The sequence below is a fragment of the Acomys russatus genome, chromosome 2 (assembly GCF_903995435.1).
Source record: "Acomys russatus chromosome 2, mAcoRus1.1, whole genome shotgun sequence".
In the NCBI taxonomy this organism is placed as follows: Eukaryota; Metazoa; Chordata; class Mammalia; order Rodentia; family Muridae; genus Acomys; species Acomys russatus.
The window spans coordinates 91,603,787-91,628,813 of NC_067138.1; the positions used below are offsets into that span (position 1 = coordinate 91,603,787).

Genomic DNA, 25,027 nt, shown 5'->3' on the forward strand with positions numbered 1-25,027 from the left:
AGCTGCTGCTTCGCTCAGTGCACAGCCCAGGTTTCCTTTCAGCTGTGCCCAGAATTAGAAAGCTCAGCAGGGATGCTCTGGGCTGTATGTCTAGACTCAGCTGCCCTCATTTTACTTTTGAAAAGGTGGAAAGACGTTGAGACAGAAGAGAAGCCATTCTTTGTGGTGCAGACACAGCAGCAGAAGCTGTTTGGGGGGTTTGAGTCAACCATTTGTGGTCATGCCGATTTTCTGTTCTGCTCCTGGAGTTAACCCAGTAAATGTCTTTCCAGAGAGTCACCTCACATAGATCCGTTAAATCTTTTCCTTTGATGTTGTTTTCTGATCCCACTTTACATGTCAACCCTGATTAACTCTTTTTTCCCTGGCCAGTTGCCTTGCAAGCTAGTGAGCACATGTTTCAGTCACACTTTTCCTTGGAAGGCCCTTAAGGTTAGACATGGCTAGCTTGTCAGATCTCTGTTTATTGACATGAACTCTTCTCCAAGGGGGGAAACTGGGAAATATTTTTATTTAATTTCTTTTCACATAAGGGAAGAAATTTATGAACATGCTATTTAGAATTACACACAAAGTGCTATATGAAAAACTCCGGCTTGGAGTCCCTTGCTCATTCTGCTCCTGAAGAGCAAGTTGAGTTTTTTTTGTTTGTTTGTTTGTTTGTTTGTTTTATTTTTTATTTATTTATTTTTTGAGACAGGGTTTCTCTGTGTAGCCTTGGCTGTCCTGGACTCCCTTTGTAGACCAAATTGGCCTCGAACTCATAGCGTTCCTCCTGCTTCTGCCTCCCAAGTGCTGGGATTAAAGGCGTGCACCACCACACCAGGCTGGAAGAGCAAGTTTTAAAGGCCTTTGACGGTGGTTTCTTTGTCTTTAACTTCCAGTCATGAGTCAACAAGTCATGCATTTTCTTTTCCCAGTTTTGGCTTCTTCAGGTTATTTGTTCCTTGCCTGCCCTCCCATTATTCTCTCTGTCACTCTGATTTTCCCAGGTGTTTCTACCTCTGCTGGGGAGCATGGGGGTGGAATGGGCAATGCCCAGCTCAGCACTAGCCTGTGCTGCCCCGGTTCAGCTGTGGTAGTTCCTGATGTCCAGATCTAAGGCCCTCTTGAGACTTCTTTGCTGCCATGTTTTGTATGTTTGTTTGCATTGTATTCCTATTTTCTAGATATTTTTTCCTACCTGCTTTCTTGATTAATACTTTAGTGGATTGGGAAGAAAAGAAAAGAAATGAAACCTTGATGGTGTCATTTGAAAATGTCACTGTTGGGCGTTATTATTTCATTGATAGTTGAAAATAGCCTTATAGGTTATTTTTTCTGTAACAAATTTCAATTAAGTACTACATTTTTTTCTAGTAAATCTTTCTTTTTCTCATGTGGTGAGTAACCCACCTTTTCCTGTAAAAAATATAGGGTCCTGCAGTTCCCTCTGGGGGCCCCTGTGTGGGCCTTAGTCCTTGTGCTTCGTTTCCAGTCAACTTTTTATTCTAGAGACATAAAATATTTTGCTCTGGGAAATTCTCTTGAGCTTAGAAAACAATTTTCTCCCTCTTCCATTTCTGTAGTAGTCACCTTATTTGGCTGCTTCATCTCCCCTACTAATAATGATTCTGTATTTTCTTTGCTAATTTTCATCTCTTTGTTGTTTTTATTCATCTACTAGAGGGAAGTGAACCTCTATGATTTTGTTACTTTTTTAAAGTTCATGTAGTATTTAAATTCAGATTAGACTATCTCTAAGACTTTCTTTCTCTGTATTTTGTGGGTGAAATATGTTAGACACCTGAAAGTATTAATGGTAATTTTACCCGCCTTGAATTTTGTTTTCTCTAATTACTTTGGTTTGGTTTTGTTATTATCATTTTGTTGTTTGAGTCTAGTGTTCCTTTAAAGGTCCTTATTCAGAATCTGATGGTGTTGCCATCTTTTCTGTTTCTGTGTACAGAGCAAGGCTCTGGGCATACAGATGACAGGAGTCCTCTCTAGTGGCCCTCTCCAAAGGTCAGCCTTTGGTAGAAGCATCAGATGTATACTTAGTATATATGCTTAGTATGCATGGTATGGTTAGATACAGTCCCCGCATGCTAGAAATGCCTTTACTTTCAACTGAGATTTCCTCAGGGGTTTTCATGCAGCCAGCATTGTAGACTCAGTCCTGGGTTAATGTGTAGTCAACTCTGACAATGAAGCTGGGACACCTAGAATCGGTCAAATCATAGTCTTCAGTATTATGTTAGTAAAATGACTTCCTCCACTAAAACGAGGACTTTAGACACCTTCCTGTCAAAACAAAGAAGAGCAATCGAGATGTAGTCTGAGAAACAAAGTCAAACTCCATCTGAAATACTTATGAGATTTATTTAGGTATTTTAGTGAATATAGTATTTTATTCTTAGTTGAGAAGTGACTTTGAAAATAGTTGGTGCTTTGTTATTGTTGTTTTTTTTTAAATATTTTGTAAATGAAACAAAGCCCAGGCCCACAGGTCCACCATCATTCCTTATTTTAATCCACCCACTCCTATAGTTGAGATATGAAACAGGAATACAACTTGGACATCAGCGTATATTCCCAGAATGTTCTCTATAGCCAGTCATGAGGAGGTAGGGACAGCACCATCCGAGCCCATGGTGCTGCCTCATCAAGACCTGTGGTTTGCCTTGCTTTGTGATTCTACTTGGATTCTAAGGGACAGTGTAGAGGTGATGTACATTCAGTGTCTCACATACTGTCTGCGAGCACTGTGGCCTCAGGGGAGGTGCTGCCGAGTGTCTGTGTGGGCTGACGGGAGGCTTGGCTCTCCAGCCAGCCCTGTTCCCCTTAGTTACTGTCTTCTAAAGCCCATTCTCTCTCTGTCTCTAGCTTCCAGGGCTAAGCTCAGCATGATCAACACCATGTCGAAAATCCGAGGCCAGGAGAAGGGGCCAGGCTACCCTCAGGCGGAAGCACTGTTGGCGGAGGCCATGCTCAAGTTCGGCAGGGAGCTGGGGGATGATTGCAACTTTGGTAAATAGCCTTTGTTGTACTGTAGCTCTGCATGGAAGTTACAGTGCTGGTCAAAAACAAAAACCCAAAAGCAGCAACAACAAAACCCCAAAACTCTAGAGATCATTTGCCAGCCATTTTGTATTTTAATTCTCAGTTGTGGATATTATACATGGGAGCTAATATGTGATTTTAGGATTGCTAGTCTTTAAATTGATTCGGCTAAGGGCTTTTGTCCGTTCTCTCTAATGGGTCCCCAGCCTTGATGACAGTTTTGGCAGACATACCCAGATGCCTTGGCACTCTGCTGGGCATCTCTGGCAGGAGCCAGGGATGAAGGCAGAGGGAGCAGTCTCACTCAGCGTGATTTCCCACCCTGCCACCTGGGCTTTCTCTGATTAATCCGCTGCTCATTTGTGGTCCCTGATTCTACTGCCCCAGGCAAAATAGGATTTATTCCATCTCCCCTCTCCTGGCCCTCAGGACCCTAAATACCTTCTGCCTTCTAGACCCTTGTTCTCCGTTCTTGGTATCTGCTTCCTGCTAAAATCATTGAGTTGCAGCTGATCTCATATTAATGAGAACTAGGACTTAGCGCAGAGGACAGAGAACCTTGCAAAATACTGCTCTGAGTAAAGCGTTCCATTCCTAGTAAGGAGGGATAGTCCTCCTCACAGAGGGTCCTGGAACCTGGTTTTCAGGCTGGCCTGTGGTAAATAGGAAAGCTACTGTATCTTGAGAGCACTGTGGGCTCTCCCTCTTTGTGTCTGTGGTCTTTCTAGGACAGAGGCAAAGACTACATTGCCTTCCTGAAGGCTGCTATTGCAAACCCACCTCAGTCTTTGTTCTCCCGGGTGTGAGATCTTCCTTTTCCCCTCCCAGGTCCAGCTCTCGGTGAGGTGGGGGAAGCCATGAGGGAGCTCTCGGAGGTGAAGGACTCTTTGGACATGGAAGTGAAGCAGAACTTCATTGACCCCCTGCAGAATCTTCATGACAAAGATCTAAGGGAGATCCAGGTCTGTGTGATGGGTCTTCCAAGACGCATGCTCCTTCTCACTCTGCAGACAGACAGCCCTAAGCGGCTCACACAGCACTGCACACTCGGATTTTCAGCAGCCGCGCAAGACGAAGGGAGTGGAAACTGAAGGCCTTTCCCTCCACTTTCCACCCAACCACTCCTGAGCATTGCATTGGCTCCTCTGTGTTTAACTTTCTTGTTAAATAGTCTTCACACCATTTTTCTCCCTTACTTGGTGGAGGGGGTTGTGTGGAGACAAGGTTTCTCTCTATAGCCCTTACTGCCCTGGAATTTGCTCTGTAGACCAGGCTAGCCTCACAGGGATCTGCCTGCCTCTGCCTCCCTAGTGCTGGGGTCACAGGCGTGCACGCCCACAGCCCAGCCCGAAGGACCTGCTTCATCTGGGAATGTGTACATTTGTTAATATGAATGAAGTGCTCAGCTGACGTGATCCCTAAATATTAGCTGTACCTTTTTTTTTTTTTTTTTTTAGCTTAAATACATAGCTACTACATCATTCTTACACTATATTTTCATAATTGCTTGTTTGGGGGATTGAGAAGAAACAATCACTCTTTCTAAAACATACTGAACAGCTGATTTATTTTTGATCAATCCAGCTGGCACTGCCTTGGACTGGCAGTTGAGTACAAATGCCTCTTAAGCACACCGCTGTCAAAAGAAAACATACTTAGTTTGGATAAGAGTGTGAGTTGGGGGGTGAGGAGATGCAGTGAGAGGTGAAGGCTACAGAATATTCTCGTCCCCCGTCTCCCCACTCCTCCAGACTCCTGTTCTTAGCTTCTTCTTCCTCATCCATACACACTAAAGAACAAAGGAAAAATCATTCTTTTCTCCTACCTGTTAGTCAAGGAAGGCTATAGCTATTAAGAAAGAAAACTACTATTGATCTTTAGGGGAAAACACAAACACCCCAGTACTCCTTAACCTAGTCTATAGAGAGGTCCAAACCTTACTGCATGCAGATAATGCGGGGGTGTGGGTGGTGGGGTGGGGCGAAGTTAGAGGCGGGGCAGGGGCCTTTGATGAACTCTCTTCCAGGGTACCTTGCAGTTTAGATTTGTGACTGAGTTGTGTCACCTGTTCCCTAAAAGCCACCTCTGTCAAATGGGGCAAGTGTTTCAAGATGGAAGTTACTTGGCTTTGTGCTGGATATTCTGATTCAGGCAATGAGGGAATCTATATTCCTTTTTCTTCATTCTTAGAAGATTCTAGAAAACTAATCGAAAAAGAACAATTTCACTTCTTCTCCCTTTACCTCAGAGAAAAGCTTTTCTTTGCTATCTCCTGAGATTCCATTTCTCTTGAGGTCAATGATTTGTGGGCTCTTGTGTGCGGCCTTTCCGTGAGGAGAGGCTTGTGGGTAATGCACACTCACATTGCCTTCTTGTCATTGGAGGATGAGGCATAGCTTAGCTTGACTTTGGCCTGGAAATACTAATCAAAAGGACACTGGTCTTTCAATGATTTATATCTCCTTCTGAATTTTTTGTAAAAGTGTCCCTCCACGGTCAGCCATGGAAGCATTTGCCTTGCTGATGCATGTGTCTTTATTTCTCTGGCAAGATAAGATGCAATTTTAAACACAGCCAGGTTCATTTGGCAGGCCACTAGGAATGTAAGAGAAATGAGGTTACAAGCAAGCCTTTTCCATAATATGTCTTTTCAAAGCATACTCCTGCCCTTGACTTTTTCAGCATCACCTGAAAAAGTTGGAAGGGCGACGCTTAGACTTTGACTATAAGAAGAAACGACAAGGCAAGATTCCAGACGAAGAACTTCGCCAAGCTCTGGAGAAATTTGATGAATCTAAAGAAATAGCTGAGTCAAGCATGTTCAACCTCCTGGAGATGGATGTAAGCTACTCCTCTTTGGGTTTTCATCTTCTGGTACCTCTGAGGCATAGCACTGATGTGTTGAAAGATACACCATGTAACATGCTACTGTCTACTTACACCATGTGATGAGAACACACGCGTGGCCACCTTCTTTTGAGTAATTTGTCATAAAGTATACACAGAAATGATAAGTTCTTTCTTTATCCTTATAGTTGATTTGACCAGAACTTTTTGTTTGTTTGCTATCTTTTTTAACCAGAACTTTTTTTATTAATGTATTTTAAATAGTTATCAGTAGTGCAGAGACAGAGAATGTGTGTGGTGACGCACATATAAACCCGGCATCTTACAAATGTTTAAATGTAGAACATACTGACCTGCAGTTAAGAATGACAACTGAAGTATATTCAGGTTTGCATATCCAAAATTATAAAGATGGTCAGTATATGGGAGTGAGATTGACATTTCATTGAAAAAATATATAAATTAGAATTGATGATTATAGCATCGTCACTACATCCAGGGCACAGTTGAGATGGTTTAGAGTACTTAGTTATTGCTCTTTCAAATGTAAAGCCACACACGAACAGTTCTTTCGTGCTTATTTCCACATGAGAAGATCTGAAAATTGAGATTTCCTGTCCTGGTTAACCTCTACCTTCTACCCTGTCAGTTTGGCTGGTATGCTTGTAGGATATTTTTTTGTTCTTGTCACTTGCGTTAGCCAGTAATCTTCAGAGATGCGAGTGGGGTAGATGTGGGTGGTCTGTAGCTGGAGACCAAGGGAGGGAAGGGAAACTACTTACGGTGAGATGCGTGAGCCTCAGGAGTCCCACGTGTCCATACCTCCTGAAAGTCGGTGAGCCAGCAAAGCTGAGACCACGGTTCAGGCTGATTCTAAAGGCCGAAGAGAGAATGGTGGTTATGGGCTAGTTTATTCCGTGACCAGAGGCTGGAGAGCCACACAAGTCTCAGGGGCGGAGAGCTGGAAGCTCTGATGTCCAAAGGCAAGCGGAGCCCAAGGTCCAGCCCCAGGAGAGAGGAGAATGGATCTCTTTGGCCATTTGCTTTGTTTGGACTGTCAATGGACTGTACTATGTTAGACACAGCCCCTCCTTGCTCAGTTCTCTGATTCCAATGCAAATCTAATCTGGAAGCACCTCACAGACAGGCCCAAGCACCCTGGCTTTTTGAGTGTCTGGCTGTTTGCTGGCTTTTTGAGTGTCTTTTAAAGTAGCCCTGTGTTACCATCCAGAAGTATCCATCACATACTTAATCGGCTTCCCTCCCGAGTGGCACAGAGGGCATGTTGACCATGTGGAGCCCTCATCATACAGAGATAATGTGAGTTTGTCTACAGACAACTCTTGTCCTCCTAACCACACAAGTGCAAAACTAGGAAATCTGAACCAGTGTTGATGTCCTGGTACCCAGGGCCGCTCTCCCACATCCTCAAACTCATGGGACAGCATTCACTGCCCTTCTTGACTAGGAGGCTGCAGCTCAGCTAGGTCCCAGCACAAGCCATCCAGAAGAGAGGCTGCTTAGAGTACAGATAACTAGCTTTAAATCTCACCTGGATCAGGCTAAGAGGTCCAAGGATTGACTCCATCCAGAGCACTTGAAGGGAGAAATCAGTTTACCTCTCTTTCATTACCAGCAGTCATTAGCATGTAAAACGATGCTTAGATTTCATATTGTCTGCTGCAGACAGGAAGGAAAGAGTCCTGTAGTCACTGAATCTTTCTCCTATAGGACTTCAGTGAAAGAAGCCACATCCTATCCAGAAAGTTTACAGTTAAGCTTAATTCTTTGTTGAAAACAATGAGACCTTCTCAAGGATACTAACTGCCTTTCCTTGTGGTACTGAGTGCAGAATTCTGAGCCTAAGGATGCTCTCCTATCCTTAGTCCACTTGGAACATGTAGAACTGTGTGTGTTATCACGAGTGGCTGCATCCCCACCAGCAGGGCTGCCTGTTGTATACTGTTGTTCCAGGGCAGTAACCTGGTAACTGAAGCCTGGTCTCCCCACCCTTCTCCAGATTGAACAGGTGAGCCAGCTCTCCGCGCTAGTGCAAGCCCAGCTGGAGTACCACAAACAGGCTGTGCAGATCCTGCAGCAGGTCACTGTCAGGCTGGAGGAAAGGTAAGTTATACTTCCTAAAGGAAGAGGGTGCACTACCCCTCCCCCACAGCACAGCCTAGCTTAGCACTGTAGGGTGTCAGTGATCTAGTCTGCTGTTACAGGGCTGAGTAGATTTGTGTTGCCTGGACCTGCGAGCATACATTATACTACATTTTGCAAACCTAAGAACATACCAGAAATTGCTGTGTGGGTTCTGTTGCATAGGAATACCTTTTACATAATTATAGTACCAAAAGAATGTTGAGCTAAACCATTGTAAGGGCCTTCTTAATCATACCTTATTTAGCCAGATGATCTTGTTATTCTTGCTTTATTTCACTAGATGAAGGAGGATTTTTCTGTTACATAAATATATCAAAGAATTATCCTAGCAGCCTGTATTTTTACAGTCTTGTCCACAGTACACTCTCCTGGGTGGTAAGTGGCCAGATCTCCAGTGAAACGTCTGGTCATACTCTGCACTGTTTTGCCCTCGCTGGTCTTCCCTTCACCTTAGAATCTTGCTTCTTTGCTTGGTCCTTTTTGTGTATAAGTCATCAGTGCACGCTTGTGGAAGTGTGTCTAACAATGAAAGTTCTGTAGGAGAAAGGCTTAAAACCAACGTCTCAGAACACTACGGCAACTGTGTGCCTCTCATATCTGTTGAAGATAAAGGGAATATAGTCTTTTATTTTTCATCTCAAACATGTTTGTAATCAGTATAGTTCTAGAATTGCCACACCCCTAACCTTTCCCTCCTTAGAATAATGTGTATGTACACCTGCCTTCTCGAATACCTATAACTAGAAAAGATTTAGTGTTGAGAAGAATCCACTTACTGGCCCTCCTCTTTTTCTGTCTTCCTTCATGCCTTCTTATCAGAGTCCATGGCCATAACCTGTTTCCCTCCTTCCCGACCTTCACCTGTTCTGCACGGAATAGCTTTCTTTCACATGTTCTCACATGGTGTCTTTCCTTATACCTACCATCTCTCAACTTGTGTATGGATAAGTGAACTCTCCAGGCCTCTAACCCCTGCTTTGAGCTCTTTGCGGAAATCTGTGGTCAGTGATGTCTGCTCTCCCCTGTACAAACTACCTTGGGGTAACAAATGTATCTTACGCACCTATATGTTCCTGACCCCTAACGTGGTACATATTAGCATAAATCACTCTGAATATAGGCGTGGGAGATTAAGAGTAAAGATGAAGACAGCAAAGGCAGGATGGAAGAGAAACTTCCCCAAGAATGCATGTCATGCACATGGGTGGCCAGGGTGACTTAGGACATTTTCCACTAGGTCATGGTAAATTTGTAAGCGAGCCAAGCAGCTCCTGGATTTTACTGCTTTTATATTCATGTTTTAAATGGCTACCTAATTCTCCATCACTCCTTCTCTTTGTGATACAGAATAAGACAAGCTTCATCTCAGCCAAGGAGGGAGTATCAGCCCAAACCACGAATGAGCCTAGAGTTTGCCACTGGAGACAGTACCCAGCCCAACGGGGGGCTCTCCCACACAGGCACCCCTAAACCCACAGGTAAGAAGCTCAAGGCTGCAGAGTCTTTCCCTGGGCCCTGGGCACACCTGTAGGCAATGCTGAGAAAATGCCAGAGTGTTCTGATGGGCCTTCACAAGACCTGTATAGAAGTTCATTCTTCACGGGAGGGTTTGTCAAGCAGGAGCTCCGTGCATGGACATTTTTGTCCTTGCCTCATTGTCCGACATTCCCCATCACCTTTTCTCTCATGATGCAGTGCACAAGTATCTCCCACCACACTTAGTACTTAGTTGCTTTTTCACCCCTGTCTCCAGGTTTTTGGTTTTTTCTTTCTTTTTTTTTTTTTTTGAGATAGGCTTTCTCTGTGTAGCTCTGGCTGTCTTGGAACTCACTTTGTAGACCAGGATGGCCTCAAACTCACAGAGATCCACCTGCCTCTGCCTCCTGAGTCCTCAGTTCTGCCACCGCCAAGCATGAAGCTGCTCTTCAACCCCTCTGTGGTTGTAAACCACACTTCTCCTGCCTTTTCCTTCCTGTGAGTCTGCTGAGGTGGCCCTGAGTGCCCCTGGGCAGTATGTGAACACATACAGCCCTGTCTCCCACAGACAGCAGCTCCAGGAAGCAGATACTTGATTCCATCTACAGATGGCCAGATGTCAAACCTCAATACCTGATAGGGTTTCTTTTCACTCTCTACTGTAGACCTATTCTTCATTTTGTGAACTGTGGTCAGCCTGGGGACAGCTAAAATCCCCCTCCCCTGAGGAATACTGATGTGTACCCACTAGTCCAGTCTCTGCATTACCAGGACAATTGCCAAGTACACATGTACAAATCAGACCCAAGGTTTCTGCTCAGGCATTTCCAACTGTGGGACTGTCTTGGTCTAGTAAGTGGGAATCCACCTGACACTAGATATGACTTTCGAAGGATGTACAGGTGTATCCCATTTCTCCGGTATCCCCCATGGTTGAGTTAGAGTGGGAGAAAGTGTTTTTAAGATGCTGTCATGGAATGAAGAAGAAGGGGAAGTCTAATGCTCCGCCCACAGCTCACAATGCCCAGTGTTGCCCAGTGTGGCCCTCACCATGTGAATTACCTGTGAATGTACTTCTCCTTGCCCAGAAACAAGACCTATATTTGGTGACTTCTCTAAAGTTAAAAAAAAAAAAAAAAAAAAAAAAAAAAAAAAAAAAAAAAAAGAATGAATTATACTGCTTCCCTTTTAAGACATCCAGTTAGTGTGGAGCCCACTGGCACTTCTCTATGTTCATGCTTATGTATGTGCTGTATTAATATGTTTGCTCATTCAAAATAGATCAGTTTTAAGATAGAGCGCATTCTTTATTAATTTATGCACCATGCATTGTACTATTCTTTTTTTTTTTTTTTAAATAAGTTCTGCATGTGACACTTATTTTTATTTATTTTGGTTTTTCGAGACAGGGTTTCTCTGTGTAGCCTTGGCTGTCCTGGACTCACTTTGTAGACCTGGCTGGCCTCGAACTCACAGCGATCCGCCTGCCTCTACATGCTATGGTTCTTACCCAGTACTTGTTACGTATATTGCACACCAATTTACCAAATATAGATTATGATTTTTTTAAAACTTTATCATTTACTAGACACAATCTCTTGAAGAAAATTCTACTGTTAATTCTAATTCTGGATGAAGAAGCAAATAGAATGTGTTGAGCCAGGTCACACAGAGTCAAAACCTTGGGCCGAGTGCTTTGTGTGGTTTTGTTTTCTCCATGTTATAGCAGTCTCCAAGAATCCGGAACTATTAGTTTTGAAGAATGAGAACTGACCTATGATTCTGAGGTTTTTGAGTATTATTGTCTGTGTAACTAATTATTCTCTCTTGAATATGAATATATGTAAAAATACTAACATGGATGGATTTGGCTGTCTATGATTAACTTTCATCTAATTACAAACTCCTAAGCCATCGCTTTGCCATCTCCCAACACTGTCAAGAAGATAGGCCTGATAAACTCTGTTATAATTACCCAAAGTAGATGGAACCGTTTTTCCTACTGGAGATAGCAAGCAGGAATGCTCAATGACTCGCAAAGCTCTAACAGGGCACAGGAAAACTGCTAGAAGACAAAGATACTGAGGGTAGAGGGAGATGCACAGGAAAACTGCTAGGAGACAAAGATACTGAGGGTAGAGGGAGATGCACAGGAAAACTGCTAGGAGACAAAGATACTGAGGGTAGAGGGAGATGCGTGAAGGGGGAAAGGGAACAGGAAGCCTCGGGAGGAAGTGGGGGGCGGGGACAGGCAGTGCTACTGCTTAATTACCCTGTGACGGTTTATGTTCTCTCTGCCTCTGGTTCTCAGGTGTGCAAATGGACCAGCCCTGCTGCCGAGCCCTGTATGACTTTGAACCTGAAAACGAAGGGGAACTGGGTTTCAAAGAGGGTGACATCATCACCCTCACTAATCAGATTGATGAGAACTGGTACGAGGGGATGCTTCATGGCCAGTCTGGCTTTTTCCCCATCAACTATGTAGAGATTCTGGTTGCTCTGCCCCATTAGGACCTTATGCTAGCTGGCTCACCTCCTTCTGACCCAGATAGTTCAGTTTAACCACTGCTTTGGTAATGCCGCTTCCAACACATCATGAATGCAGGCCGCAGTGGATGAGTCACCAAGCCCACACGTGCCCTGGGTTGACCCGTGTGCTCCTACAGGAGACACGGTGATAGATGGTATCTTCCATGGCCAGTGGGCCTGGCACATGCTTTAAACACCATCCGAGACTAGCCAGTGGCCACAGAACTGCTTTGTACACCGTTCTCAGGAGGCTGTGGCTCCCATAATATGTCTCTGAGCCACATCACGGACACACTCTCCTCCTCGCTGAAGATATTGTCTCTCACCCAGGGGCATCTCAAGGTCTCCAGTTCTCCACTTACAGAGGAGGAAGTCCTTTTCGTTGCACTTTCCCTTCCTAAATATGTGAGTCACAGAACTGTTGGTGAAAATATCCCCCACCAGCAAATTGTCTGCTGGTCTAAGCAACGTAGTCTCTTGGTGCCATCAGAAGTATTAATCGCCCAAAGCACCTTCTTCTCTTACTCCCATCTATCTATCTATCTCCTACTCTGAGACACGGCCAGTTTTCTTCCCTCCCTGCTGTTAAAGCACTCGGGGGTGGGGGGGGGGGCGGTATTTTTGAGTGAGATGGTAAACAATCTATATGTTGTCGGAAAAGAGAAAATTCTCCAGGACGAATTGGGAAGAAATCTGGTCTCCCAAGCTCAGATTCCTTGCTGTACAGAAGCTGTGTATATATGTAGCCCATTTCTGAAGGGTGCAGGAAGGCGGGGGGGGGGGGGGGGCGGCGGCGGACAGCTGTCTTCCCTTCTCTGTTGATTTACCCAGGAATCGGTCCATTTCCTGAGTCCCTTTGCCACGACAAAGACATAGGAGAGAAAATGTAGTAAGCATTCCCACTCCTTCATAGAGCAAGACATAGTGACCGTCGCTCCTTCTCACTTTGACCTTGTTTGTGTACCTTGAACATCATTTGTGCGTATTCTGCCCTCAATGAGGACCAAATAAAGATGATTTTGTGCTTAGCAGTTTAAGGTATGTGGCTGCGTATGCAAAACCCTTTCCCCTCCACTCATTACTTTAACCTTCCCCCCGCTCCCTTCTATCCCGTCTTCATTTCGTGTGTGCAGTGCTGTGCAAGCTGATCAGTGTTGGGTTTTTGGTTTTGCTTTTGGTTTCTCCTTCAGTCACAGAAGTACTGTTAGGCACCCAGAGTTCTATTTATCTAGCTGTACAGACTCCTTCAGAGGTTTAATGTGCTGCTTCCGACGTGCCACTTGCCACAGTGGATCATGTGGAGTGAAAGGCAAATCTTCCTGCTTAATGTATAAACTCACCATGGGAAGCATTGCTATTTCCAATAAATACTGCTGAAGATGAATCGGAGGGTTGTGCCTCTTCCTTTTTGTCAGTTCTTCAGTCTGACTGTGAGTTGGGGGCGGGACTAAGTCTTTTTCAATCCCCATTGCCTTTGGTCCCCAGACCTGGTCCTAACCTCATCTCTAGCTTGCAGCACACAGAGCTAGTTTAGGCAGAGGCAGTAGTAATTCCAGGAAGCAGAAGAACTTGGGGGCGAGGACAAGCAGAAACAGCTCCTTGAAGTTGTGTGATCTGACAAATGGACATGCCGGCGGAACACAGTCAGAAAGAGCAAAGAAAATATGTTGGCCAGACTCTTGCCCTTTTTGTTTTTAGTTTTTCTTTATTTTCAATTCGATACATCTATATAGTGAAATATCATATCTGTCTCCTACTTTCTCCTTCAACTCTTCCAATGTCCCCTCTCCAACAGACCCTTCAACCAACTTCATGTCTTTAAGTCTAGTTAGTATCACCCATGGTTCCTTGGGTATGGGGCCATGCACCAGAGCATGGAAAACCTAACAGTGGCCACACCTTCAAAGAAGAAGGTGTCTTCTTTCCCCCAAAACTATCCACTGCTAATGGCTCCTCAGTAAGGGGTGGCACCTGCAGACAATAGGGATGGAGAGAAGTAAGTACCTTCCTAAGTTTACAACAGGAAAGAATGACCAACAGCATGTGGCAGCTGCTGCCACAGGGGTGTCAATTCTTTTTGCAGTCAACCTTTGAAAATAGTTTCGTGATGAGGCTAATAATATAAAAATACTATTTGCCACACAGAGAAGAAGAGAAAGTGCATAATTCAAATTACAGAACAAATTAACCCTGGCTTTTCATTTGGGAGAGAAAAGTGTCTTCTATGAGATTTCACTGATTATAAATTGATCAAAGCTTAAAATGTGGTTTTTGCATATCATTAATTGACTTTGCTACATCTTGCAATCTCTTGACAGTTTTTCACACGTGAAGTTAGCTGAAAATATCCACCAGAAGCAAAGAGCTATTAGAAGCATAAAACAATCACCAAGCCATATGTGTAGGCCATGACAAAGGTCATGGCCTACACACAACAGGAGTTCAGAAGGAGCCGTGTGCACTCCTAGCCATGTTTAGCCACCAAAGCATCCCCTCAGCTCTTAGGAAATGCATTCATAGGGAAAATGCCTATTTAATAGATTCTTAACCCAAAGGGGAACTAGTGAGACTCTGCACCAAATAGTAATCTCACTGTGAGTCAAGGTCCAATAAACTGGTCCAGAGGATGAGAAAACAAACCACCTTCTTTCATTATTTTCCAGTTTCATTTTCCCTTGTTCATACACATCAGCCAAGACTTCCAGAAGCCTGGGGGAAAGATGGCGGGCCTCAGACTCCCACTCGAGTCCCATTCCAGCAGCTGCCTCAGTGTGGCCAGGGGAATCTGAGACACTCCTCATTGTCCTGCCTAGATTTATGTCAACTGGACACAGGCTAGAGTCATTTGGGAAGAGGAAACGTCAGTTGAGAACATGCCAGCATAGGACTGGCCTCTAGGCCAGTTTGTGAGGCATTTTCTTAGTTATTGATAGATGTGGGAAGGCACAGCCCATTGTAGCTGGTGACTTCCCTAACAGGTGGTGTTGGGGTAGACAAGTAAGCAGGCTGAGCAGGTCAGTAAAGGGCACTCCCCCATGGCTTCTGCCTCGGTTCCTGCCTTGAGTTCCTGTCCTGACTCCCCCGGATGATGAACAACAGACTATAAGATTAAATAAGCTCTTCCCTCCCCAAGTTGATTTTGGTTGTGCTGTTTTATCAATACCAACAGAAAACATAAGGCAGACAAACATGATCGCTTCCCAAGAGTCCCCCTGCTTCAAGGAGGTTTGGGGAGCATTTGGCTATATATAAATATTTTAAATTATGCTATTCACAAGCATTTTCTTACCATTTTGCTTTGACTGCTCAAAAAAGTCATGTCTATAGATTGATTCAGTAGGATTTTATAGATGTATTTCCACCCTCACCCAAAATAATCCCACAGACTTGTGCTGAGTATCCTCCTACCTGGATTTCCCATCTTGTGGTCATTGTTGATGCTTTCCTGGCCACTCATGTCTTGTGATGGAACCAGAGAAATGAATGTCTACAGCAGGCGATGCTCTTGGTTGCCTGGTTTGGACTGATGCATCGCACAATTCATATTAGAGTCTCAAGGGTGCATGCTACCAGGATACAAAGCGGAATTGCAAGCCCTTCTCAACATCCCTGCATCCTGACAGCAGAGATTTCCAACCCTGTCACCTAGAGGCGTGCCAGCATCTTCGTGTTATGCAGGCATCCTGCTCCATCTCATACTCCAACCCATATGCCAATGGGCTACAAGGCTACATTTGCGTGATCCTGGTTTATGTTGGGAAATTGTTTGATTAGTGATAGAAGGAAAATTGGCCCGAGTTGGCAACCAAGGGAGAAAGAAGGAGCCAGTTTCCTGTCACCCTGTCATGCAACTGTTTCCTATGGGATGACGGAGGGAAGTATTGTAGCGAACACAGTTCAGTTCTTGACACCAGAGTCACAGCCTTGTCTCTTGTAGGAACATCAGAGGTCTGAACGTGTGTAGGAACCAGCAAGGGCAGGAGGAGGGTAGCTCATGAATTTGATGAGACCTGGGGCCAACTGACACACTATACCCAGGCACCAAAACTGCAGTACCACCTGAGGTTATTATTCAGCCTTTACATTCCTCCCACACTTTTTCATTTATTTTCCTCTGAGGAGTTTCATGGGACCTAGATTGCCCCCTGGTGGCCAAAATATACATACCAATTAATCCATTGAAAAGCTTGACAATTACCTCTAAATGTGGGTTTGCTGCAGCAGCAGAGCTTAAGATCTCCCTTCTCCTTAGTACATTGCTCAAGATACTGCTTCTTCAGTTGTTGTTCTTAGTCGGTCTTAGTGTCAAGCTGAAAGGTAATCTCCGGAAAGAAAACCAAGTCTTTGTTCGTCGACGCATTGTGGAGCAGTCGGTGTAAGTGTTCAGCCATTCATAGTTACTGCATATTTACTGCCTTTGGACTGCCTCGTGCTCTGTGCCCTGCTTCCTGGGCCTTGGATGAAAAGCAGTTAACCTTGAGCAGTAGCCTTCGAGAAATTCCATCTTCGGGGACAACCATGGAAGTTACATTCAGCCTATGGCTCAGTTACTTTTCTACTTCGGCAACAAACAACATGACCAAGGCAACTTATAGAAGAAAGAGTTTATGGGGACTTACAGTTCCAGAGGCTGCATCCATGACTATCATGGTATGGAACATGGTGCCTGGCAAGCAGGCATGGTGCGGTAGCTGAGAGCTTATATCCTGATCAGCAAGGCGGAGGCAGAGAGACTAACTGGAAATGACATGGGTTTTTGAAACTCCAAAGCGCATCCCCAGTGATATATCTCCTCCAAGGTCCTCCCTCATATTCTTTTCCAAACAGTTCCACCGACCTGGGATAGAGTTTTCAAACATGGAAAATCATGAAAACCACCAGAGCATAAGCAGTGTTCTTAGAAGGAGTCATTTAAAAGGCATTTTACTGAGATGCAATTTATGTATTAGTTTGTGTGCATGTGCAGTCTGCCCCTCCTGCTGCCTCCATTTTCAGGAGACTTCAGACCGGTGAGTAATGCTTTCAAGTACACATTGTGAGGCATTTTAAATGAATCAATGATACTGTCGCAACCAGCCCTCCATCTGGAGAAATATCCTACCATACTCCCCTCCATGAATCAGGCTGTGCAGCATCCCCACTGTCCACTGCACACTAACCCGGCAGGATTTAGGACAGCCTCCACGTTCTTGACTGTAAGTCACGAGACAGCTCTCCCCACATCCATAAGTACTTTCCAGTTCACACCGGTGTCTCACACACTCAGGCTCAGTGTTTTTGAGACCCAGTGTCATTCATCTTTCCTGAGTATGAGCAACTCTTCCTTTAGTGGGAGACACATTCTCCCAGAGCACACACTGTATCTCTCTGCTCTGGCAGGTAATACACAGCACCCTATCACCCTGGAGGCAAAGAGAGGCAGCCCCTGCTGGCCAGTGCCTCCAACCAAAGAGAGGCTGGCTTCTCTCACAGAAGTTGGGGAAGGATTTGCCCCTATTGGATGGCTTGATTCAGAAGACTCCAGGACTTCAAACTTCTGAGGCTTGTCCATCTTGCCAGCTCCATCATAATTTCTTGTTCTTTAGTATCCGAGAACGATATTTATTTTACAGCTGTGTCTCTTTGGCAGCTTCTGAGGCTCTTAAAGGCTTCCCTGGAGGTTCTCTGTTTTCACAGCTTATGGTGTGTTGACCTACAGTCATAATTTTGATTTTAGGAGGTTCAAATCCATTATTAAACCTAGTCAGTGCCACAATCTTTATAACTGCCATTACTCTATAGTGTTTGAGTCCTAAGCTTAACTATTTACCTTCTACCAGGAGCTAACCCTAACCCTATGGCTTAAAGTTACTAATTGCGAAGTCTTTGCTCCTCACTGACCACCATGAATGCTAGCCTTACTTTCTTCTAACTGGGGTTGGAGAACAGGAGGTAGTCTATCAAAATTCCATTCAGATCACATGATCTTCAGGATTATTTCTAGCTTTTGTAGCCTAATACCTCAAAAGGGTGCACCTAATGCAAGGGCTTTCATGTAGGCAGGTCATTCTGAGATGGTGACCCCAGAAAACAGATCATTAGTACAGGGGAGCAGCCAATTCAAAGGCACACACATTATTGAGGTGGTCTACTTTGATAACCAGTGCTTGATCCTACTGGAGTCTCCTGAGAACTCTTCACATGGAGATGAAGGGGGCATAGCAGCTCTTGGTTCCTGTTTCTCCACTTCTGAGTTTCTTACAGCTGAGGGAAAGTGAGGTAAGCAGCCTTAGCCCAGGGCAAGACATTGCCTATCTGTATTCATACAACCCATGGGAAGGTCCAAGAGGAGTTTGAAGTGATGTCCTTACACCGTCCCTACCACACCACACCACTTCTGCGCAATCCATTTCTGCCCTCCTTACCCCAGCCTTAACTAGAGTTCCTACTCTGGTTAAAACAGTACGGTACTTTTAAACTATATTATTAATTCTTAGAGAATTTTGTGCATTTCAGTTTGATTTCTACTCTTTTAAAAAAAAAATCCATTAAGACAGGCATATCTGTTCCATGAATGAGAGGCCAGTCAGGAGGCCCACGCCTCTGTCTGTCTGGTTGCTATTCAGACAGTAACTTTGGTGATGGTGGTCCCTGCTTATGTCCACAATCTAGTCCCAGGGATTGGCATGACTCTCAATGATGACTCTCTCTCTCTCTCTCTCTCTCTCTCTCTCTCTCTCTCTCTCTCTCTCTCTGTGTGTGTGTGTGTGTGTTAACCACCATCTACTGCACACACACACACATACACACACACACACACGCGCACACACAGCTTCTCTGATAAGATCTGAGAGTTGCACTAATCTGTAGGCTTAAAGATACAAATTTAGAGGGAAGTTTGATACTGTGCCCATTTGGCAAAATAATAGTAGAAGGTTTACCCCTGAGGCTTGTGTTTACCTCTTCTGAAAAAGAAGCTGATTTTTTCCTTCTGGAAGCTCCATTTGCCATTGTAGACTATTCTGTCCCCTTGCTCTTTCATCGCTGTGGCTTTTCTTCTCATCTGTGGGGGGAAGGAATGGTCCTAAGAAGGGTCTGCTCTGACACTCTTTTTTTATCTTTCTTTCTACACATGTGCATCTTAAAATCACCTTTCTTGGCTTCAATTCCCTGGAACATGTAAGTGTATTCAAACTGTCTTAAGGAAAGCTCTATCTGAGCTCTGATAGACTTCCAGGTGTCTGTTGGACATCACTTCTTGGCACCTCATATAGTGTCTCCCAAGCTGAATCCATAATTTCCATTACAACCTTCATCTGGTTCTTCTCTTAAAATCTGCATATCAAGAAATGACCCACCAGCTGGCATGATGGTGCACACCTGTAATTCCAGCACCCAGGAAGGCCAAGGCAAGCAGATCTCTGTGAGTTTGAAGCCTGGTCCTCAAAGCAAATCCAGGACAGCCAAAGCTACACAGAGAAACCCTGTCTCAAACCAAAAAACCCAAAACCAAAAGAATAAACAAACAAACAAACAAAAAGAGAACCCATCAACTTACCTCACCACACAAACCCATACATATCCTACCTTCTCCTGTGCGTAGGCAATGCCTGTCTATTTTGTTTTCTAATTTTTATGAAAACGCATGTGTACATATGTCCACTCACTTTATTCTTAGTAGTTAAGGAGGTAGAGCCATACTAACCCCATGGAAACAAGCTGAATATTCAACAGTATTACAGCCATGGGCAGGTTTCTTGGGAGGGGTTGTGTGATAGTTATTGGCTTGGCACAGAGTAGAATCACCTGAGGTGGGAGCCTCAGCTGAACAACCTTTTTGATTGCCATAGTTGACGTGGGAAGACCCACCCTGAGTGTGGACTACATACACCTTCTGGTAGCAGCCCAGATACAAAGGCCACGGCAGCAGGACAATGATTCCCCCTTTTCTCTTGGCCATTTTATGTTCTGGTATCAGGAACAGGGTTTTCAGGCTTCCGTTGTTGACAAGGATGAGCAGCTCTCCGGGAACTTGCTAGATGTTTGGTACCAGATTGGAAGGGAGAGGCACACAGCCTCCTGGACTCAGCAGCTCCCTCAGGTTGCTAGCCTGTGAGAGATAGCCATTGTGGGACTACTCCAGTCACTGAGGCACCAGACTCAAGGACCATGACAATGAGGCTCTCGGCTTCTCAGGTAGGAGTCAGCTGTTGTTGATATTTTAGAGTAAGCTGGTTTAATAAACTCTTTATACACACTCATCCTACCAGTTATGTTCCTCTTGAGAACCCAGCTAATACAAATAGAAATATGTCACAGCAATTACATTAGCAGCATAAACAAAAGGTGGCTTCTTCATGATTCATTGCTGCTCTCTCCCTGGCTCTATTAGGTATCATGGCCAGCAGAGGGCACTGTGGTCTTTGGCTAGAGTGTCCTAAAGCAATTATTCGATTTCTATAGCATTAATGTTACTGTACTTTTTTATTTTCCATGAAAGGAGTGATTTGGAGTTTCTTAACCAGCCACCTGGAATCATGTATTGTTTATTTGAAGCTAGATTGTTCTGGGCTAGTGCATCATGGAATGTATGGAGGTCAAACAGAGTGAAGACGGGCCTGCACTTGGCTTCTGAAATCACTGCTAAATGACAGAAACCAAATCCCCTCCTTAGGTAGAGAGTGTACAGACACAAAGTTACCGAGAGCAGCTCAAGTGGTCTAGGAGGATAAGGTGTGTTCCTGAAAATGCTCCAGCACCTGCTCCGTTTCCTCATTCTCTGGGACATAACAGGTTAATCAAGGATGCTCTGAGGGTAGATGTGTTATGTCAATAGCTCTGGGTTGGTAAATGGAGATAGTTTATCTATTATTTAATTAGTATTTGCCAACCTAGTATGTGCCTGACATTTTTCTAGGAACTAAGACCATCAGTTAAATGGAGCACATTCGATGCTTGCCTTTATGAGATGTATATTCCAGGTTGTGAGACATACAAATCAACAAATGTATATCCTATAATATTAGGAAAAATATCTTATGGAAAACCAGAATAAGGCATGGTAAATTTTGCTGCTTTGGATACATAGTATATCCCATAAATGGTAGAACATTCTAGACTTGAAAATGCAAAAAGACCCCGACATGGAAAGGGCTGACATATTCAAAGGACTATAAGGAGAAAACAGAGAGTAAGTTAGGGCCTACTAGGTTTAGCAAGCAATTTTGCCTCAGAGTGAGAGCTTGTGAACAGGGGGTGTCAACATCTGATTTACAACAGCAACAACAAAACCTAACTTCCTGGAGGGGTGGGGTAAGCAGTGTCAGCCCAAGCCATTCAGGGGGCTGTTTCTGAGTCCCATAAGTGGTATGGCTGGTGGGGTCATAGTGGCAGTCAGAGGTGGCACACAGGAGATTTAAAGGGCAATTGATGTGATTTTTGATGGATGGCTATTGTAAGGACGTGAGAGAGAGGGATTGCTAAATCCCACGCCCCATTTTTTTTTTTTTTTTGGCTTTTATTTCCCTTCTCTTCATACTCTCTTCCTCCTCCTCCTCTTCTTCCTTTCTGTCTTTTTTCTTCTGAGACAATTTTATGTACTGAAGGTTGTCCAGGAACTCAATATCTAACATATCTGGATAGCTTTGAACTTCTCACTCCCTTGCCTCCAGCTCTCCAGTGCTAGAATTATCCATGTGTGGCATCAGAGTGAGCCATTCTTTCTTTTTTGAGGTGTAATCTAAGCAAAGGCTAAACTAGTCAACCTTAACTGCCCCCCTTTGTACCCCAGTGCTAAACAGCACCAAACAACTGCTTTCAACTTTTCACTTTAAATAACAGTGGGCAGCTATACAGTCATCATCCTGTGATTGACAGCACTATTAGGTTTGGTTGATCTATAAGGTACTGCACAAACACCAGGCGTAGGACCTGCTGGCCTCACCCGTGACTGTTTCAACTTGAATGACAGTTTTATTATGTTAGCGAAGACAAGCCACTTAAAAAGATCTATTTGTATAATCTAAGGAAAAAACAACACTTCTTTCTCTTTCTTCTGAAAAAGAAAAATGCAACAAAGCCCAGGGTGGCAGTTGTCATTTTCAGACAAGTTAACAACATCCCACTCCCTGATCTTGACAATAGTAATTATCTCAAACCTGTAATTCTGAAAGTGGCCACCAAGCGGCGCCCAAGGCAATATCCAATGGCTTCTTGCCATTTACAGATGTGAACCTCTTCTAAGAATTATACCCAAACAAGTCCTTCACTTGCTTGGTTAAAGTAACTCCTAGATATTTTATATTGCTTGTGGCTAATGTGAAGGGTGTAGTTTTCCTAATTTCTTCCTCTGCATGGTTGTCATTTGTATATAGAAAGGCTACTGATTTTTTTGAGTTAATTTTGTATCCAGCCAATTTGCTGAAGGTGTTTATCAGCTGTAGGAGTTCTCTGGTGGAATTTTTGGGGTCACTTATATCCACTATCATATCATCTGAAAATACAGATAATTTGATTTCCTCCTTTTCCATTTGGGTCCCCTTGATCTCCTTTTGTTGTCTTTTTGCTCTGGCTAGAACTTCAAGAACTACATTGGCACCTTCTCAGAAAACTGGGAATAGGGCTTCCTCAAGACCCAGCTATTCCACTCCTTGGAATATACCCAGAAAATGCTCCACCACACAACAGGGACATATGCTCAACTATGTTCATAGCAGCCTTATTCATAATAGCCAGAACCTGGAAACAGCCTAAATGTCCCTCAGTTGAAGAATGGATAAGGAAATTGTGGTACATTTACACTATGGAATACAACTCAGCTATAAAAAAAATGAGGAAATCCAGAAATTTATGGACAAATGGGTGGAATTAGAAACTATCATACTGAGTGAGTTAACCCAGAAGCAGAAAGACTCACATGGTATATACTCACTTATAATTGGTCACTAGGCCAAAAGGCATGTCCCATTAAAGTCTTCACTTACGAGGAGATTGGGAGAGATGTGAGGATATCCTACTGGGACTCTAGGTCAGAGAAATATAGGAGATGGGGAAATAGAAGGATAGAAGTATCCAGAGGATCTTAGAAACCTACAAGAAGAACAACGTAACAGGTGGATCGGGGCCCAGGGGTGTCTGCTCAAACTATTGCACTAACCAAGGACAATACAAGTAGTAAACATCGAACCCCTACTCTGATCTAACCAACGGACAGGACATTTTCCATAGTTATGGGGAGAGCAGGGACTAACTCTGACATGAACTCTGGTGCCCCATATTTGACTACCTCCCCTTGGTGGCACTCAAAGAAAGAACAGGCAGGCTACCAAGATGAGACTTGATAGCCTGTGGCCATAAAGTGTGAAGGAGATCCCCCTCAGTCATGGACCTAGGGGAGGGCAATCGGGTGGGGGTGGGAGGGAGGGAGGAACGAGAGGATACAAGTGATAGGAAAGCCATTGAATTATAATCTGAATAAATTAATTTAAAAAAAAGAAAGAAAGAAAGAAAGAATTATACCCAACAGCTTGGGAAGGATATTTTTAGAGGGATTTATCATGAACAATCCTGGCTTTCTACCTCCTACCTCTACTTCCTAGTCACCTCTGCTGCTCAATGCTTCCCCGTTTTGAGCCCCTCCTCTTCCTGACTCTGTTCCTACCAGATCCTACTCATCCCAGGGCTGCCCTGTCTCTCTTCCCAAGTCTTTTTCTCCCTTTAAAATGTGTTCACCATATTGTTTAGAGAATAGAGTCTGAGCTTCAATGCCCTTGGGAACTTTGGGCCCACTTGCTTTTGCATTGGTGTTACCTGCCCCTCAGCCCCACTTGTCATCCTATGTTCTGATTCCCTTGGATGTGTGTGGGTTGCTTTATCAAGGATGCAGCTTTGCCTTACTCTGTGTTGCCCTTTTGCCTGGAGTGTTCTTTCCTTTCCCACTGGCTCAGCACATGCTTCTGAAACCTTATATCTGGTCCATGCTAGTCCCTTCCAGTGCTACCATAGGTTCAAGCCTCCTGTATATCTATATGGCACAGACACTTGTAGCCAGGGTTCTATTTCTTAGCGAACTGTGTGTTGGTGACTCTTGTAATCCTTTTCCATGTATAATAATATACATAAATTAAATTAAAAATATTCATAAGTCATGCATATAATACTATGCATAACCATTTAAGGGTTAATTTTTACTTCTGTCCTGTAATTTTTGCCCTGCCAGAACTCAGGTGCTGCCTGACAGTTCTGTACCCTTGATACTGTAAGTGTCTGTGAAAGTTCCTGTAAGAATTCTGAGAAGACACAACTGATAAGGTTTTGAGGAGTGTTTCAACATGGGCTAGGCTGCAATTTCTGCCAGATGGTAAACCAAATCACCCGTCTCCCAGCAAGGGCTTACCTGACTTCTTGGCATTAACTGTCAATTTAACATGTTTTGGATAGCAAGAAGAAACATAATTAAATTATAATTGTGCTGTAGAGTTTTACTTACACATGTGCTAAATAAATAGCTCAGTTGTTGTCTTCCCTTTGTCCTCCCCCTTGTGCAATTTAAAATAGTTTACTAGTTCTGGTATAAAAACAGAGAGCAAGAGAAACATTTGCTTTTTCTCTGAGAGGTTTTGGGGCTTACTAGAGTTTCTGTCTGCTGTTGTAGCGAGGAACACCGCAGCCATAGGGAATTCTGTGGACTCTGCCTTCTGTGCACTCCTGGTCTGGGCTCTGAAGGAAAAAATGTCTGCAGATAGTGGCATAGTCCTGTATCCACAAGAGAAAGAGGCTAACCCAATGCTGCTAGGGAGCTGTGGGTGTCAAGAACTATTCTAGTCATAAGAGAATGACAGGGCAAAAAGTATAGATTATCAGGTGGGTAAGAGATTGTACAGATCTCCAGCAAGGAAATACACACACTCCAGTTCCTACATGGCAGCACAAGTGGTGTCAGGAGACCCAAAGTAACACCTGCCTCATCACTGAACATTCTAAATAGGCA

The 25,027-nt window shown here is 44.0% G+C and overlaps 1 protein-coding gene across 1 annotated transcript in view; it reads left to right on the forward strand.

The window, feature by feature from the left end:
- Nucleotides 1-12,623, forward strand: part of Sh3gl2 (SH3 domain containing GRB2 like 2, endophilin A1) — a 38,720-nt gene extending 26,097 nt beyond the window's left edge. The window contains exons 3-8 of the mRNA XM_051163975.1: nt 2,866-3,009; nt 3,871-4,004; nt 5,725-5,883; nt 7,910-8,013; nt 9,403-9,533; nt 11,843-12,623. Of these exons, the coding sequence (XP_051019932.1) occupies nt 2,866-3,009; nt 3,871-4,004; nt 5,725-5,883; nt 7,910-8,013; nt 9,403-9,533; nt 11,843-12,042 (872 nt within the window). The 3' untranslated portion in view covers nt 12,043-12,623. The remainder of the gene's footprint in view (nt 1-2,865; nt 3,010-3,870; nt 4,005-5,724; nt 5,884-7,909; nt 8,014-9,402; nt 9,534-11,842) is intronic.
- Nucleotides 12,624-25,027: the final 12,404 nt, after the last annotated feature.